The 19,877-nt window shown below is 35.9% G+C and overlaps 3 protein-coding genes across 3 annotated transcripts; 1 reads left to right on the forward strand and 2 right to left on the reverse strand.

Moving 5' to 3' along the window:
- Positions 1-5,262: 5,262 nt before the first annotated feature.
- LOC139100163 (uncharacterized) lies at positions 5,263-10,646 on the reverse strand. The gene is made up of 3 exons (XM_070652767.1): positions 10,471-10,646; positions 9,746-10,190; positions 5,263-9,488 (listed from the first exon to the last, which is right to left on the reverse strand). Exons 2-3 carry the CDS (start codon positions 10,182-10,184, stop codon positions 5,677-5,679), a joined length of 4,251 nt encoding a protein of 1,416 aa, XP_070508868.1. The 5' UTR covers positions 10,185-10,190; positions 10,471-10,646; the 3' UTR covers positions 5,263-5,676.
- An 867-nt stretch (positions 10,647-11,513) lies between these two features.
- On the forward strand, positions 11,514-18,169 carry LOC139100161 (uncharacterized). The gene is made up of 3 exons (XM_070652766.1): positions 11,514-11,649; positions 11,745-12,182; positions 13,715-18,169. Exons 2-3 carry the CDS (start codon positions 11,750-11,752, stop codon positions 18,025-18,027), a joined length of 4,746 nt encoding a protein of 1,581 aa, XP_070508867.1. The 5' UTR covers positions 11,514-11,649; positions 11,745-11,749; the 3' UTR covers positions 18,028-18,169.
- On the reverse strand, positions 18,096-19,710 carry LOC139100174 (phospholipid scramblase 2-like). The gene is made up of 3 exons (XM_070652779.1): positions 19,303-19,710; positions 18,572-18,954; positions 18,096-18,429 (listed from the first exon to the last, which is right to left on the reverse strand). Exons 1-3 carry the CDS (start codon positions 19,562-19,564, stop codon positions 18,244-18,246), a joined length of 831 nt encoding a protein of 276 aa, XP_070508880.1. The 5' UTR covers positions 19,565-19,710; the 3' UTR covers positions 18,096-18,243.
- Between the last annotated feature and the right edge of the window lie 167 nt (positions 19,711-19,877).

The following is a 19,877-nucleotide window of genomic DNA, read 5'->3' on the forward strand; positions in this document are numbered from 1 at the left end:
TTAATGATTTTCTATTTTGGTGATGCATTTTGTTGGTTGTGCATCTCAATCTTTGCATTAGCTATGTTTCCAAATACAAATCGATCAACAATATGTACGCTGGTCTGTACTGTGTCGCATTGCTTCACGACAATTGCTACGTCATTCTTTATCGTTAATTTAGCTGAAAATGTCGCAAATCAACGAAAAAATTTAATTAAAAATTCATATAAATTAATTAATAATTATAGTGATAATTTGAATTTTGGAACTAAATTGCTGCATTTTCAATCGCAAGTCATGAATGTCAAGTTTGTATTTTCGTGTGGATTCTTTGACATCAATTGGAAGTTTGTCTTTAAGGTGAGTATTAAGGCTATGCTCAAATTCCATTAAATATTCCGTTCCTTTTTTTTACAATTCTCTCATTTCAGTTCTTCAGCGCTGGATTTATGTACTTTGTAATTTTAGTACAATTTGAACGAACAATTTCCTAGGAATGGAAATTAATTAATTGCTAAAAATGTACGATAAGAAATATCATCAAAGGAAATTAATAGAATTTTGTATTTTTTATATAGAGTATGAAATGAGTTTTGGTTATTGACATGAAGCGCATTTGGAGAGTTTGGAAGTTACGAAATGTTTAGGAGTGCATTTTAATAGGGATTTGGTCAAATTGGTCTATCTTATGAGTCATATCCATCTCAAGTAATGTACTGGAAAGACACACAGAGAATAGTGTCCCCAAACCAGCATGACATGTATGAGTAACTCGAGGTCAGAGTCCGGAAACACTATTTTCCGACTTTTTCAAGTCGTATGTCTTTCAAGGTATTCCTCAGAGTCACCAGGACTCCAAAATGTAGTCGCCTTTTCCCACTTTTGTGGTCCAGACTCCCAAATGGTCCTACCAACTTTAATATTCCCTTCATGTATATATATAATGCTTTAAGGACCAAGCATTAAAAGCTGGAAGTACTGCTATTATTAATCTGTTGTAACACACCCTTTAGACCTACAAACTGTGGCATTCGATCCACTTGCAAGCTCTACATATGCAAAGGCACGAGTATATCATAAGACCCGATGTACTCTACAACGTACCTAGTTTCAATTCATGTGTGCAAGATCCCAAAAAGAAAGTCATCAAGCCACTATTATATCCTAATATATTATAGACACATCTAAATTCAACACAATACGACAAAAGAATGACCTTTCAAACTCCATATCCACTGACCATAAATTACCACTCAATCGATATAACTTTAAATGCGACACCATTTTCATTTTTTTTTTCATGTTAATTGGCTATTCTATTTCATTCCTAACGCACTGTCTAAGTGGTAAAAATGTGTTCTAAAGTGGGTTGATTGATTTGCATGAGATAAAAAAGGAAATAAAAGGAATCGATGGAAATGTAAAGGGATTGTTTGGGAATTACGTTGAGAGAAGGGAGAGAGGAGGGGTGAGGAGGGGATAGGAGGGTATAGGAGGGTATAGGAGGAAACAGGAGGGCACATAAGTGCTTAGGAGGGCACAAGAGGGGACAGGAGAGAACAGGAGGGAGCAGGAGGAGACAGAAGGGTACAGGAGGGAACAGGAGGGAAGAGCCCATATTTTCGTCCAATATTTCGATATAAACCACTCCGAGGACGATTTAACTTCCCCAGAAATCCAATTCTAACTCATTACATAACTTCCAAACATCCCCTAAAGCACCAAATGTCAACGACTTTTTATTGCTGAAAATGAAATTATTTTTTGAACCTTTTAGTGACTGAAAATATTCCATGATGTAATATTCTATCAAATATTGTGAAATTGTTAACAAATAGTATTGACTGTTTATAGCATGTCCTAGAAAAAATTTTAGTATTTTTCCATTAATAAAAGAAAAATTTGCAATAAAAATAAATTTAAATGGAATTAAATTTGTTTCAATGTTAAATGACATGTCCTTAATTTGCATATTAAACTCAGTTGAATGACTAACTGCACCTACTATAAACATCATCTGGTTAATGTAAAATGAGTTGTTTTGCAATGTGAGAGGAAGTTGTTGACAGTTTTGAGATTAATTAGTGTGGATTGAGTAAGATTGAAGGAGTTGACGGTTTAGAAGAAGATTACAGACAGCAGCACTTCGTATATGAATGGCATGAGTTGATTATTCGATCTGAAATCCGGCAACAGACTGTTGTGACCTTGATTTGAGTCAGAACCTGTTGCTGAGCCGAAATTTTGATCAATTAACCGATTTGTACTATTCAGGATGAAGCTTGATGAGAGTTGAGCCTTATTCTGCCTCCTGAATATACATCTAGTAACAATCACCCACCTTTACCCTCCCACACCACCTTTTTATAGTAGACAAGCCAATTAAGAAGCCAAATTCGTTGATTTAAAACGTCAAGAATTGAGAATGTCAAAGTCTGACTCTGAAGCTGATGTCAAGTGCCTGACAAATCACACCTTCTCGTGGTATTCCCTTTTACGACAGTAAGTAAGTAAGTGAGTAAGTATGTAAATATTCGCATCCCAAAATCCCTTTGATACTATTTCTAATCTTCTAAATGGAAGTGGCAATGACCGATGAACATACAGATTAATTTACTAAGTTAACTCCAGCTACGAAGTGTGTATAAGGTGGATGACAACAGAGAAGAAGTAAGGAGAAAGGAATTTGAGGAGTTCAGCTTCCTTCCAACAAGGGAATACTTTACTTTACGTTACTTACTTCCTTGGCTGGGGCGCACGGGGTTTCGCCCATTGCCACGTTTAATGAACGTCTGTATAAAGCTCTATCTTTCGATAACTTCTGCCAATTCAGGATATTGAGAACTCTAGCGTCCTTAACAACACATCCAATCCAAGGACATTTTCGGTCTTCCTTTTGATCATTTGCCGTCCACAAACTCTGCAAATGGGCATAGCTTGATATTTTGGAGCAAATTTCAACACAACCCAAATTGTCCAAATAAAGGATGTCATCAACCCCTCCCAAACATCCCTTTCCGGATACACTCCATACCTCCTTCCATTTCCCCTACCAACACTCTCGTCCACCCCAAAATAATCACCTCAGAAGAGAAGAAAAGTAAATAAAAAATATCTTGTTGACATTCGCAATTTTCTCTCTTGATTCTCATTGTAATTCCGACAGCTGTCGCGGTCAGTCCAGTGAAAAATTGTTCCTTATTTCGTGTTCAAACCCAAACTGTTGAGATTTAAAATTTTACAATGTCTGAAAAAGTTCAAATAAACTCAATGGCACTATCGGAAATAATGGAATCACTTCGTCCACTTCTGTTTGTGTCGAGAGTGTCCGGCTATCAGCTATTCACAGTGAATTCCATAAAAAGTCAACCGGAAATAAAAATTCGTGACATTTTTGCAATTTTTTTAACAATTTTGACAAATTGCTTAGTAAATTCAACATTTTGGATATCTGAATATAATCCAGGAATTCATGGTATTGTCGTGATGAAGTACAGCCTGCCAATATTGATGTTCTTTAATCACGTCGGTAATGTCTTTGGTATGGCTTGGGTGTTCATTAATCGACATAAAATTGTAAAAATTTTAGAAATTTTATCAGAAATTGATGAAATTTTGATGACAATTGGCGAAGGAATCAACCATGAGAGGAACAAAAGGAACTTGTTGCTTCTCGTCACACTTCCAATAACCTTAATTTGCACAATTACGTCATGTTGCTGCATTTTTCATCAATCAAATCATTTTCGTCTTGACTTTTTACTTCAAATCTTCTCATTGTGGATATTTATATGCACATTTGTGCTGTATTACCAGATTGTCGCGGGCATATCCGGAATATCACAAAGATTTGTCATCATGTGCGAAATTATGACTGAAATTTCGACAAAAAATGATAAAAATTTACAAAAAATTCAAGAAATTCACATAAAAATTGCAGACTCAATTGGAATTTACAACAAAGTTTATGGACCGTTGATGATTTTTTATTTTGGCGGGTCATTTTGTTGGCTGTGCATATCAATATTTGCTGTTGCCATGTATCCAAATGTCAACAAGTCAACAGTCTGTGCATTAATGTGTGTCGTTATTCATTGCTTTATTACAATTGTAACATGCTTCTTTATTGTCAAGCTTGCTGAAAATGTCACATCGTGGAGGAAAAAATTAATTAAAAATATTTACAAACTGGTCAATAAATATTCAAATAATTCAGATTTTTGTGGAAGAATTTTACAATTTCAATCGCAAGTCATGAATGTCAAATTTGGATTTTCATGTGGATTCTTTGATATTAATTGGAAGTTTGTGTTTAAGGTAAGTGAATCTTCATGTTGTCCTAGCATTTTATCAGATTATGGAGCATTAAGGTGCCATACAGCTTCAGGACTAGCCTCATAATGAGGACTTCAAAGCAGATCTAGAAGTCGAGTTGGATTTGGTATGGCAAAATTCAATTAGACTTGATATGAAATTTGAATCGAATTTTTAGACTGACTGTTCAAAGGACAAACTCAGCAGGGAGCCAAAAATGTACTTTTGAGCCTCCCACCTCCCTTTCCCACTCCATATCGAAATCTTTCCTACCTACAAGTACATTACATTGGATGTGAAGCCCAAAAAGGCTTTAACTTGACCTCTTTTGGAATTTCTGCTCAAAAAACCCCAAATTTTGCCAAAAAAGGATCTGAATCCAATCCATTTGTCACCTCCCACCCCCTCTCTTACTTATTTCGCTGTTCGTACAGATCAAGTTTGATCCAAGGTCTCCCTGAGTCGACTCCTGAAGCTGGGGTGATCCATGGCCACCCCCTTAGTCCCTCTCTCCCCTCCAATACCCCAACTTCACATATCCCATTAACCACCAACAACCTTCAACCAATCAACAAAATTTAACTTAATCATCTCTATCTAATTTCAGTTTTTCAGTGCCGGAATCATGTATTTCATAATTCTTGTGCAGTTTGAGAGAGCAATTACACCAGAATGAATTATATCAGCAAGTCAATAATATGAAAAGGTATCTTGGACACATCATAAATATTTGTAAATGATATTTGAGGCCAAAATGTTGTATTATTAAGAAAATATTGTATTACATATCATAAATGGGTTGATGGAATATTAAGACAGTGGTGGGTGACCTGTGTGGGGTTAAAATTGTGGTTGGAAATGTCATGAACAAGTATAAAAGGTTGCCCACAACTGTATTACGTAAATGTCAAGATTAGAGACAAGGAATCAATAATAAATTGTTGAATGTTGAATAAAATGGATTAATTTGTATTGGAATTGAATATATTGTGCTTTATTTGTATTGTTACTTAATTTATTTATTACTATATAACTGTATGATGGGTAGCTATGGAGCAAATTGTGTTTGTAATCATTTGATTGAATTATAATCCCGGGAATCGAGATTTAGTACATTTTAACCCTGGAAATTTAAACCTTATTTATTTTTCAATTTAATTTTAATCATATAACATGTAATGTGGGTATATCTATTGTATGCAACCTTCTATACCTCACAGTACACCTTAATCACAAATTTTGAACAAATTCGCACACGAAATACAGTTCATGGTATTATTAAGCATTTATGGTGTACAATGGCACACAGGTTGCCCATCACGGGTCTATATCAAGACTTTATCTTCTTCTATTTCATATTTTTGTTATTTAAAAGAGTTTTTAAAAACAAGGCTTGATAATTTTACTCATAACGTCTCTCACCCGTCGAGAATCATTTGAATAAATTAAGAGTAAAAGGTCAAAGATATTGTTATAAGTTCTTTGATTTTCTACACGAATTTCATGTAAACTTTCGCCATTATTTAATTGAAAACAATAATATTGAATTATATTAATTATTTTTGAGTAGTCAGATGGACCAAAAATATCAATAATAAATTTTTTATATTCTAAATAATATAAATGTTCAGTACAATCGAAAATGGAGAATGAAGTCGAATTAAAAACATTTATAATACTATTTTGAAGTTCATCTTTAGATAAATAATCTAAATAAAAGTTTTTAATCATATCAAAGATTCCAGACACATCGGAATCGTATGTATTTTGTAAAATTATTTGAATATAATCAGTTAAAATTTTCTTAATTAATTTTTTGTCAATATTTGTGGCTAATTTAAATTGATTTATAACAAATCCTAATGATTCGATAGAAATTACACGTTCACAAATTTCAGCTAAACATTCCGTCATGAACTGCATTCCATCACCATATTTACGTAATCTTGGAATTAGATTCCATCGAATTTTGGTATTTCCAATTGTACTTAAATTAACATTTTTATAAAATTTATATTTTTCATCTTTTGTGTAACAATTATCGACTAAATCGCTAATTTTAATAAGATTTTTATAAAATTTAAATTCCCATTTTGGTAAATTATCTTCAAATAATTCATCAATTTCCGCTTCTGTTATTAATTTCTGTCCACTTAATACTTCATGCCATTTTGGACCATAACTTGATTCAGCAAATGATGTAATTTCACTGTAATTTTTACTCTTAATTTTAAATATTAATTCTCTTAAAATATCATTTTCTTGACCAGTTTTCCATAATTTTTTAATCAATTCCTGATCTATTGCTAAAATTTCAGCATAAACTCTGAAATTGTCAATAAAATTCATGTCATTTAATCTTATTTCCTTATGAATTTTTCTAATTATTTTAATAAAAAATACCCTAACTTTATTATGATAAACTTTAAATTTTGATTCATTTTTTAAATTGCTTGTTATAAAAAAGTCAATCATCATAAAGTCCCCAAGACTATGTTGACATGCAACATCAAGTAAGTTACACTTTCGGACTATTTCCTCATCACTATCCTCAAAATTATCATCAAATAATGAATCAATTATGAATTTTGCAACAAAAAATTCAGCATATGTTCGATGTACAAAATTAATTGAACCTTCATGCTTTAAATCTACATTCACAAATCCATAACGTTGAATCATGTCATTTGTAAGCTTATCCTTAATTCTGTTCCATTTTTTCATAATCACCAAATCGTCGAGTTTAAAATTAAGCAATTTTTGATAGCTGTCTTCAAAAATGACTTTTAAGGCAAGCACTTCATGAATATTTAAGACTGTAAACCTTTCAAGTAGATTTTTATCGGAATCGTCAACTTTTTTACCCAATATTTGCATTTGTCTATCAAATAATGCTGCATAAAGTCCATAATATTCCTGAATATTTGGTGCATTACCATCGCTAAATAATTCTGTCGCATTCTCAATCATTAAGGAATTATCAGTTTGCTTGGTGGACACTAATCCCAAATCTGAATAGGACATAAAATGCTCAATTTTATCTGTCAACTTATTTTGCTCATTTTTATCGTGAATATTTTTAGATTTTAAAATATTTTGAATGTACGCCCTTTTGGCGTCTTTTGTGTATGGCATAAATTGATGAGCTGAACATTGAAAAGTTGACTTTAACTTCTCGGTGTAATGGGGTCGCGATGATACCCACAGTTGATTTTTGGTGCTACTGTTCCTCAAAAATTTAAATATTTTATCAATATGATTTGTGTATTTTGGACTTATTTCATCAAAACCATCAAAAAGTAAAATTAATTTTCCATTAAGGAATAAATGGACGAAAATTCTAAGCTCAATTTCAGTCTTCTGACCGACAAATTTGAGTAAAATTTTGAGAATTTCCACTAAATTAAAATCTGAATTTTCTTTTAAATTTTCAAGAATTTTTGCATGCTCACGTAAATTAATGAATGATACCCAATAATTTTGATTGCATTTCTTAAGTTTTACAGCAATATCCTCAAATGATGTTGTTTTTCCGGTTCCTGCATGGTCGACAAGCAAAAATATTTTTGATTCATTTACTTCCGTTTTAATTTCATCAAAAATTTTCTTTTTTGCTTCAATTTGGGATTCAATGTCAATCTGTTCTCGATTTGATCTGTCATTTATGCATATGCTGTTGTAAACTTCTGTGCTGATGTAGGCTCGTTCACTAATTTTATATTTTGATGTCAATTCATGAACTTTACCGAATTTTATTTTGATATCTTTTATCAAATTATCTCGAATTTGTTTTGGTTCTAAAAGTCTTAATGTGTCCTGGTCATTTCCAATTAAGTCATTTAGTGTTGTTTCAGCACCTTGGAAGATAATTTTTGAATGTAAAATTTTACATTTCATTGGCTCCGTTAGATCTTCATATGTCAATGACTCCTTGTCATCTTTAAGAATTTTGAAAATTTCCAATGCTCTGTCCAGTTCCGGATCGACAACTTCTCTACTGTATTTAAATAATTCCTCAAAAATTCCATCTAATTCTTCAATTATTTCGGAGTCATCACCATAATGCATCAACATCTGTGGAACAGTTACAATCATCTCGGAATTCTGTTCATTTTCAGGATATAGGAAGACATTTGACACATAATATTCATGCTCTTTCCGTTCCATACATTGAACCATGACTTGATTAATATATCTTGTCTTTTGGATACTATCACCTAATGGATATGGATCAAAATTATAATTCATAAATGCCATTAAGACAGCAAGATGACAAAGCTCGTGAGCAAGCACACCAAAGACTTTAAACTTATTTTCATCATCTGTCAATTCCTTTGCACCAATAAATATTGTTCCATTTGTATAAATGATACCCGATGTGTAGATTGATGTTGCTGGATCTAAATAATATGTTGAATCATGTTTAAAATCAAAGAAAATGTTAAGCTTCTTAATTTCAGCTGCAACTTTGAGAATCTTTCGACAATAATTGTTGGTGTTAAGAGTTTCGTAAGCCTCGCTGACATATCTCCATTTTTTATGTGAATGTCTATCGTTATTGCCAATTCTGGATTTTGATTTGAGGATAAAGATGTGCATTTCTGGAAAATATTTAGCATTTCCTTTGTGCTGGTCTCGTAACATTTTTTTATTCTTTTTATTCATGTTTTCGTAAACATTTTCAAGATTTTCGTGAGATCCAGTTGTGATTGATTTATCCAGGAACTCAAATATTATGAATCTTTTCATTTTTAGGGAATATCCAAGGAGTGATTCGTTGTTTCTGTTGTAAAAATGAACTAAATTAGGCTCAGATTCAAGCTTTAATTTAATAAAGTCATAATCGTCATCATCAACAGCTTCATGCAAGCTCTCACACATTTTAACAAATTCTTTTACATCATTCGGTGCTTTGTCATGATCATAGCCGTTAGGTAATCTTGAATTGGCTTTAAGAAGGCACAAAATTAACTCGTTAGCTTCTTCTTTAACCTTATCATCGCTCTTATCATCCACAAACAACTGCCATGCCATATCAATTGAACTATCAGCATCAAAACCATTTTCTAGTAATTGCTTTACAATACTTAATCTATTTTTAGATGTAGCAATGGCTAATAAGTCATTTCCGTTAAAATCTTTAATCTCTTGTAGACGAATCTTATTTATGTGAGACAGTTCGTCAGGAATTCCTATAAAATTGAGATTAAATTGTTTAATATTTAATTGGAGCTTAAGACAGTGGTGGACAACCTATGTTCCTTGTACCCATGACCCTACCTTCTACATACAACAATAGTCTACCCCCTACTTACTCCCATAGCCTACCTCCTATTTACCCCCCATAGCCTACCTGTGGCATATTTGAGATTGCATTCGGTACACCAGCATGCCGTGATACCCAGCATGTCCACCACTACCCTAATCAATGACTTATTATATAACTTACCAATTCGTCCATTTCTTATCTCATCTACAAGATATCCTAGACAAAAAGATGATAAATCTCCTGTTATATCCTCATCAATATCAACTAAGTAACATCCTTCATGTCCTTTTACTTTCCAATAAATTTTACTCTCACATTTACCAACTGTTGATTGATATGAAACACATACTGACGTATTTTGATTAAGCTTATTAAAATGAGAATTTGGATCAAATTTTTCAATATTTTCTTCATTAATCTTTAGACTAATTCCATGTAAATTCTCATGACTGAACACTTTTGACTTGAACCAGTCTTTGGATATCAATTTAAGACCTTTTGCAGCTGATGGAACATTGACAATAATCAATAAATTACATTCTGTTAGGTCATGTGTTTGGAGTTGCTGCTCGAATTCGTCAGAATTTAATGAAAAATTTAATTCCACTTGACTCAACATTTGTCACTAAAAAATATAAATAAAATGATATTTTTAAGGGTTTATGAAAAATTGGCAAAGAACGAAGTCATGCAGCCTTGGACAAACTATAAGGAACAGACCAAAACTTCAGGCTAGTGCATATAAAGTGCCGGACGGATATGCAATTAAATTCTATGCAGTCACATTATATGGCTTGAAAGGCGCACGACAGAGTTGACATGAACTTGAGAGTCCAGTCTCCAATAGTCCAGACTCCAAAAAAGTCAAGTCTATGCCACCGGTATATTCTAACATCCGATCATACCTTATAATATGTCCAAAAATTAAAAATAATTATTTTATCAACAGCAATTAAATTTTGTGTTTTGTCACTTGACGCGTCCACACTAAACTGACATAATTGATTAAAATACTTTATCAATACTTTAAAATGCGTTTCTTTTTCAATTAAACCGATAATAAAAAGACACAAATTCTTTGTAAACACTTTTGAGTCATATAAACTACAACAGTGTGCGTTGATCGGCTAATCTACATCAATGATGTCCAAACTATGTGTTGTCGTATTTTGAAAATTCCATCAACTGTCGTCTACTAAATTAGGTCTTTACATCAGACTTTGTGGATGGTAAGAGAACTCTTGATAGACTCCTGGAAGGAAGCTGTCGATAGAGACAGCATTTCATTTGGTATAGGCAATTGGCAGTTGGAAGCTGGCAATATAACTAGTTATAGGCGACATCTGAGGCATGTCATGGATCACAGTTGATCTGTACGGCCAGGAAATTACTTACTAACTTACTATGAATAACAAAGGATCTGTACGTCCGGCGAAATATGCGGTTTTGGTCGAAGCTTATTATGCTTTCTTGCTATCAGGATCGGAATCAGGATATCCCGGAAAATCCCGAAATTTTCAATTCCGATTCGAGAATTTCGAGAAAGCATAAAGCTTACCATCAAGGTGAGCCATGGATTAAGTGATATCAATGCAATTGCAAAAATGGATAAGACTGAAATTTACAAGTTGGAACCATAAATGTCTTGATTTATTGCTGATAAGATACTATGCAAGATATAGTCACTGTATGCTATTTAGCAAAGCTGAATCATCTTATAACATTCTTCATATATAACCAGTTCCTATAACAATTGTTATAACATTTCTTAGAAGATCTCGTGTTATAAATAACGAAGATATAACAAGAAATTTAAATACAATCGGCATGATGATTGAACATACAGAACGACTACTCGTACTCGTGTAGCTATGCGATAGTCAATGTTATCTGATTACTCATGTATGTATGCCGAATTTATTCGTATTGCCGACACCGGCAAGAAGAAAATAAACTTCGTATTTTGATGTTTCATATTTGACTGTCGTGAATTGAAGCTTGATCACGTATAAAATTCAAATTATTTCAATTAATATTCTTAGTTAAACAGTTTAAGTGTTAAGAAAGGATACCAAAGATAGACAGTAAGTTAAGAAATGTTCATGTCCATCATTTGTGGTCCAAAGTCCATCTGAATTTCATAATAATCTGAATCTAACTAATGTTATACATTTCGCAGTTATCATGACTGACCTTGAATATATTTCTGTCGAATATGCTGAAAATGAGCAAGACTTTTCGAGGAATTGGAACAGCAGTTCTAATTTTATCGAAATCACCAACATTCCATCAGCTCAATGTGGCCTTAAGCTTATCTCTCAAGAGTGGTTCAAGTCTAAATTATGTGAAAATGAAGCTATTACAGGTATCAATTTGAGGATCAACGAAGCAATTAATGAGAATTTTAAGGAACAGCCACACCTCTTTGAATTTGAATTTAGAGATTATTTCTTAATATCATTTCAATCATCATCTGGGGACTGTGAAAGCATGACTTACTGGAAAGTTCCTGATCGGACTACATTTTATTCTACATTCATCGATTGCAATAAGGAAGTCGATGTTGTAAGGTTTTTTCATAAATTCTTACTTGAGCAGTTTGATGATGAATGTTCTGGTGAGTATTTTGGGTTAAATAATGTTCGATGCCTACTCTGATGTTGTCTGCCTACTGTCTTTATCTGCCTTGAGTCCATGTCCGACTTCTGCCGTTGTCCGCCTTCTGCTGTTGTCCGCCTTCTGCTGTTGTCCACCTTCTGCTGTTGTCCGCCTTCTGCTGTTGTCCGCCTTCTGCTGTTGTCCGCCTTCTGCTGTTGTCCGCCTTCTGTCGTTGTCTGCCTTCAGCCCTTGTCCATCTTCTGTCGTTGTCCGCCTTCTGCTGTTGTCCGCCTTCTGCTGTTGTCCGCCTTCTGCTGTTGTCCGCCTTCTGTCGTTGTCTGCCTTCAGCCCTTGTCCGACTTCTGCTGTTGTCCGCCTTCTGCTGTTGTCCGCCTTCTGCTGTTGTCCGCCTTCTGCTGTTGTCCGCCTTCTGTCGTTGTCTGCCTTCAGCCCTTGTCCATCTTCTGTCGTTGTCCGCCTTCTGCTGTTGTCCGCCTTCTGCTGTTGTCCGCCTTCTGCTGTTGTCCGCCTTCTGTCGTTGTCTGCCTTCAGCCCTTGTCCGACTTCTGCTGTTGTCCGCCTTCTGCTGTTGTCCGCCTTCTGCTGTTGTCCGCCTTCTGCTGTTGTCCGCCTTCTGCTGTTGTCCGCCTTCTGCTGTTGTCCGCCTTCTGTCGTTGTCTGCCTTCAGCCCTTGTCCGACTTCTGCTGTTGTCCGCCTTCTGCTGTTGTCCGCCTTCTGCTGTTGTCCGCCTTCTGCTGTTGTCCGCCTTCTGCTGTTGTCCGCCTTCTGTCGTTGTCTGCCTTCAGCCCTTGTCCGACTTCTGCTGTTGTCCGCCTTCTGCTGTTGTCCGCCTTCTGCTGTTGTCCGCCTTCTGCTGTTGTCCGCCTTCTGTCGTTGTCTGCCTTCAGCCCTTGTCCATCTTCTGTCGTTGTCCGCCTTCTGCTGTTGTCCGCCTTCTGCTGTTGTCCGCCTTCTGCTGTTGTCCGCCTTCTGTCGTTGTCTGCCTTCAGCCCTTGTTCGTCTTCTGTCGTTGTCCGCCTTCTGCTGTTGTCCGCCTTCTGCTGTTGTCCGCCTTCTGCTGTTGTCCGCCTTCTGCTGTTGTCCGACTTCTGCTGTTGTCCGCCTTCTGCTGTTGTCCGCCTTCTGCTATTGTCCGCCTTCTGTCGTTGTCCGCCTTCTGCTGTTGTCCGCTTTCTGTCGTTGTCCGCTTTCTGCTGTTGTCCGCCTTCTGCTGTTGTCCGCCTTCTGCTGTTGTCTGCTTTCTGCCGTTGTCCGACTTCTGCAGTTGTCCGACTTCTGCTGTTGTCCGCCTTCTGCTGTTGTCCGCCTTCTGCTGTTGTCCGCCTTCTGTCGTTGTCCGCCTTCTGCTGTTGTCCGCTTTCTGTCGTTGTCTGCTTTCTGCTGTTTTCCGCCTTCTGCTGTTGTCCGCCTTCTGCTGTTGTCTGCTTTCTGCCGTTGTCCGACTTCTGCAGTTGTTAGCTTTCTGCCCCAAATCACATTATTTCCCAACATTTTGTCAAACTAATTTACTCTAAATTTTTCTAAATCAGGTGTCATGTATGGCTTTGAGGATAGAAACGAGATAAGATTGCACGAAATTGGATCTGATTTGGAAAGCAATTTGTTGATGATCGCTGCATCATGGGGTAATCTTGATGTCGTTCAGAAGCTTACAACATGGGAATTTGATGTTGATTATAAAAATGATGAAGACGAAATGGCAATTGACTATGCTTGGTCAAAATTCATTGCTTCTAAGGATAAACAGCAGGAAAAATACAGCAGCATTATGCTTTGTCTTTTGAATGCTAATTCAGTGTATCCAAAAAACTTTGATTACCTGAAAGCCTCAAAAGAAATTCAAGACTTCGTTGATATGTGCGAAGCTTTACATCATGACGTAATGATGAATGACTTCGACAGTCTTACGGAGAAATTAGAAGCATATCCAAACCTGATGTTCTTTTATGATCGTAAAAATAAATCACTTCTGTTGCATGCCTTAGAAGAACTTAAGTTTAAGATCATTGACTACTTGGACAATGGAATAAATGCAGGAGAGCATGAACAGATGACCTTTATGGAAGCATATGAACGAACGTTTAGAAAGGACCTCCAGAAAAAGCACAAATTGAATGCAACGGAACTGCCAAAAACATACTTGATGATTCTACGGTCTAAAACCAAAATTGGTCGTAATGATCAGCTGTCACACATGCGTAGAAGATATGTCGAGGAAACTTACGACATCCTCGATAAGAATCCCTTCTGTTCGTTGATTCTTCAGGTTGTAGCCCAAATAAAGGAAATCAAAATATTTTTCGATTTTAAGCACGAAACTGTTCATTATCTGGATCCAATGAAGTCATCGGCAGTTTTAGGAACGGCATATCCAAGTGGTACAATTTACATCGGAGCTAAGATGCTTGGAACTGGAACTGATAAAACTGAAGTTCCGTCAGTACTTGCGCATGAGTTGTGTCATATTGCTGTAAATGTGTCTTATATGAATCCAAAATTTGATCCATATCCACTGGGCGAAAGTGATACGAAGAAGGAATACCTTAATGACGTCATGGCTCAGTCTAGGGAATTGATGGAAGAAGAAAATATAGTGACAAATGCTTTTGAGTACAAAGAAGATATTCAGGCTTCCGAATTGATCGTTACAGTCGCTCAGATGTTGATTTTTTACCATGAGGAACCAGACAGAATTGCGGAACTTCAAAGCATTTTCAAAAAACTCTTCAAATACGCATATGAAGTTGTTGAACCTGAATTTGAACGAGCACTGCCAGTCTTACGTAAATTAGGTGACGAAGAAGTCAACATCAGATTCAGCAGCTTAACTAAATCAATTAAGCAAAGCTTTTCGCATTTGCCAATCGTTCTGCAGGGTGTGAAGACAAAATTTTATGATCTATTTGGTTACGATGACTCATGCCTGGAGCATTTAACAGCTGATCAAATTCGTGGCTTTTTACTTAAAGGAAAATCCATTGAAATTGGTAAAATGTGCGAATCGGAACTAAAATACAAATTAATTCAGAGAAATTTTATTGATCGTGAGACATATGAGAAGCTTAAGTCATCGGATATCCAAAAATATACAACAAGTGTTCATGTAAAGTCAAAGCCTATTATGAACATTCGAGAAACAGCCGAACAATCAAAATCATTCATACTTGCTGATTATGCTGGAACTGGAAAGACAACAGTGTTCAGAGAGTCTGCAATTGAGATCAAGCAAAAGGATGAAACATTTTGGGTATCGTACATAAATTTGAGGAAATTTGAGCTGATCTTCAAGAACTATGAAGGAAACCTGAAAACTCTGTCATTTAGTGACGTCAAGGAGATTCTGCTGCAGATTCTTAAAATTGACCAAAATAAATTTGAGAAACATGTGTTCCTGACTCTCCTGGCAAGGAACCAAGTTGTGCTACTTTTTGATGGAGTCGATGAGATCTGTCCAATGCATACCAACATTATAATGAAGACATTCAAGATTTTAAAGGAATCAGCAGGTTCAAATGAGTTCTGGATATCAACTCGTCCACATTATGCACCAAAAATTAAGGATATATTTGGCGTACGTCCAATAACATTCGTTCTATACACAGCCGAACAAAAGTGTGAATTTATCAAGGACATCCTTACTAAAAATGACGTCACTGACGAGACCGAGCAGGAAAATGCAATCGGACAGATTAATTCATTCATTTTTCACCTTAATTGGGAGCCTGGCTACTTTTCCGATCCTGATCATCCACTCATCATTGAGATTATTAGTGAAATTTATGCCAAAAAAAGGGAAATTAGCCTTGATGCATCCAGCTATTATGGACTTTATTATGAAATGATTAATAAGCAAAAAGAGAAGCTTGGCGACCGAATTCCAAATGTTGAACGTGATCCGTACTCACCATTGACTGTTTGGCAGGCACATCAAGTTCTAGCCATTTTAGTCATTATTGGTGAACTTTACGACAATACCTTTACATACGTCAAACCAGATGGAACAGTCCACAAGGAAGGCTTTAATTTTAAGCTTGAAGATCTTGCAATCATTCAAAAATGGCGAGCAGAACGAAGAAGTTCAAGGTCTGATTGGACATCCGATATGATACAACGTTATGGATTTGTAACGGTTAATTTGAATAATAAGGAGGAGGATCGTAGCTGCATTGACTTTTCACACAAGACATATGCTGAGTTCTTTGTCGCACAATATTTAATTGACTTTTTATTTAATATTGACATAAAGGATGACGAAATGCTTAAAATGATGAGAATACTTGAGATTGTTCAAGGCACACAAGGACTGGAAAATGTTGCCAAATTCATCTTCAGCTACATGAAGACAGTCGCAGCAGTTGAAAAACGTAAATTGCATGCCGGAGTCGAGGAAGTCATCAAAGTGAAAATCGGAAGAGCTGTCGCTGATTTAGACAAAGAACCGTTGAAAGATGCACGAGATTCTTTCATATTTTATGGCAAACTAATTGTCTTTAATGATGATCTTGTGTCCATGCTTTGGGGTCTAAATGAGGAACAAACTTCCCTCGAAAAAATCATCAGAAGTGGACATTTATATAATCTTAATATGACCCTAGATACAGCCAATTTCATTCTTGGTGATGACTGGCATGAGAGGCTTAACAGAAGTGCTGTAAAGTTGATTCCACACAAAGACATTGAAGCCATGCGGGATACGATTGTTGAGAGCTGGCAGGACTGGAAAAATGACAAAAATATGCTCAAGTTCTGTGACTATCTACATAAGAACTATGACTTGAACATCAATCGACAAATTCATGATAAGGAAGTCTACATCTTTCATATCAGCAACAACAAAGTAAGGATTGAGATTATCAGGTTAATGACCGATATTTACGACAGGAATGCATTTATAGACAAATGCCTTAAGAACATCTACTTGATGAATCTATCAGCTGAATGTTTAGACTTCATACTCAGTCAAACTGAGAAGCTGTTCGTCAATGACCGTGGATTAATCAGACATCTCCTGTTTGTGGATCTCCGAGGTGAATCGTCGCTGTTTTACAACGCAGTCCTATCAAGGAACACAAAAGTTCTGCCAATAATTAAGCAATATTATTCAAAGTATCAAGACTCAATTGATGAAGTACAGGAGATGCTGATGGAAGTCAATACATCTGACATATTCAAATCAGCAATCGAAGCCGAATTGCCAATATATCAAGAATATAAAGAGTTTATCCATGACTTATTCAAGGATAATATGGAAGTCTTCAAAGAAAAAGTTATGGATTTCCTTGTGTGTGAATTTGAAGCTGTTGACGAAAAATCATACGAAAATATCAAAGACTTCATTTACTTCCTATTTGACGAAACTACAGCAGATGACTTGCTAGAATATGTGAGCATAAAGGAAGAATCAGTGGATTATTCATATGCAGCATACGAAAGTAATAATTGGAGTGGTGATGATGGTGATGGTGATGATTCTGATAACAATTCATACATTGGTGACAATCCAACGGATTGCATTATTAAAAAAATTCATCATTTGGCGCATTCAAAATCGGAAGGTGCCACTGAGGCTCTTAATAGTATATTTGAGGTTTTTTACCCTGTTAATGATGATGAAGGAGGGAGAAAAGATGGAGAGAGCAAGGAGGCAGAAAGGAGAGAAGCAGGAACGAGTGATGCAGAAAGGAGAGAAGCAGGAACGAGTGATGCAGAAAGGAGAGAAGCAGGAACGAGTGAAGCAGAAAGCAGAGAAGCAGGAACGAATGAGGCAGGAACGAGTGAAGCAGAAAGCAGAGAAGCAGGAACGAGTGAGGCAGAAATGAAGGAGGCAGGGAAGAAGGAATGAGGCAGAAAGGATGGAGGCAGAGAAGAAGGAAGGATCTCCACGTTATATAATAATCGGTTAACCCAACATTAAATTTATATACAAAAATAGTTTATTGAACTTCAAATTTTAATAATAAAATAATAACATAATACACTCATAATGTGGGATATCCAACTCAAGTGACCTACCTTTCGTACAATGTCACAAAGGTTGTCCACCCCTGAATCTTAATTTTCAGCAACAGCTTCGTCCTTGGAAGTAAAGATACTCAAGTAAAAATCCTAGTCCCAAAAACAATGACTTAATCTTTGGATCCATCCCAGTGTCTGCAAAATATATGTTAATTGTGTAACTGCTTATGTCTGTGTTCCACTGACGTGTTATTGTTCCGCTTTGTTGTTGTTCGTCTGCTGTCATTATCTAGGGAATTTAATTGATAGGAACATTATTTTAACATAATTTTTGGACATTCCAGCACCAAAATTGAAGACAATTTTAAAAGTGCCATCCCTGTTACACGTGGAAGTTTATCCATATCCTTCACTTTACCCACTTTACTCACCCTAAAATGATATTCCTTTGGCATACATATTGAATGACCCAATGATATCCTAACTTTATACAACTCCTGTCCCCTCTCACTTTCAATCACAATCAGTCGATCCTTAATCGAAAATTTCTCCTGTACAACTCCAAGCAATATTCCTGGATTAAGCCACACCTCCAGTGACTGCATTCTCATTGGAAGACAAAACAGTCGACATCCAAAGTCTCGTTTCATTGTTAAAGCTTCTTGATATTGTTTGTCCATTAAGTGCATCATGAATGATCGTGAACTTCCGCATAGTAGCCGATCGCGAGGTGTTGAGCCTTCTGATGCTAAAAATATTGACTCATTATCGTGGGTTTTGATTGTGAAGCGATTTTCAGAGCCTGAAGGAAGTGCTAAAAATGGAAAAAATGTTTATTAGTTGTTGCTTGAATGTTTTTAGTATATTGTTGCTGGATATGAGGTTGGGGGGTGGGATGAGGGGTGGATATGAGGTAGGGGATGGGGTAAGGGTAGGAGGAGGTGGTGTTATGTGGATCGCAAGGGTTAAGAGGGGTTTTGAGGGTTTTTTGGTTATTTTACATGAACCTAGGGAATTGAAGGGATGGCAGCATGACACCTAGTGCCCTCTTCTGCTCACCCATATCCCCTCCCCCTCCTATACACCCCCATGTCACCCAACAATCTCAAAATCACAAAAACAAGAAGCCTTAAATAAACACAATCAAACAATCAACACTTACTGTCGTTAATCTCAAATACTTGATGAATATGACAACTTGGAATGTCATTAAGTGAGCTAATACCGGACTTGTGTAGATAAGATGATAGCGTTGATTGTGATGACGCTATTTCAATCGTTGATACACTTGGTGTTGCACCATATGATGTAATAATACTTTGATTACTTCTATAAATTACTGGCTCAACAACCGTTGGCTGTGCAATTCTTAAATTACCACGATTTGGAAGACTTCCAAGTGAATTACTTTGTAAATTATTCATAATGCTGACTACTTTACCAACATCGATGTTGTATGAACGAACGTTTAAAAAACAATGACTCAAGTCACGACATAGACGATTAGCTATCGATATCGACAAGTCTGTTATCACATATTGTATATGAATAGGTGCAAGTAGACCGTTGAAAATTTACTGTTGATATCTTTTATTTTGTAGTGGTGTGACTGAATATTAATGCAGAGTAATTGTAAAAGTTATGGAAATAATTATAAATATTTGTTTGATATTAATTAAAAATTGTGACTGAAACGTGATAAAGGTTGTTTGATTGTTGTAGTGAAGTGCTTGATGT

The sequence above is a fragment of the Chironomus tepperi genome, unplaced genomic scaffold (genome assembly GCF_022539635.2).
Source record: "Chironomus tepperi strain 1889 unplaced genomic scaffold, CSIRO-AGI_Ctep_v1 contig_58, whole genome shotgun sequence".
Lineage (NCBI taxonomy): Eukaryota > Metazoa > Arthropoda > Insecta > Diptera > Chironomidae > Chironomus > Chironomus tepperi.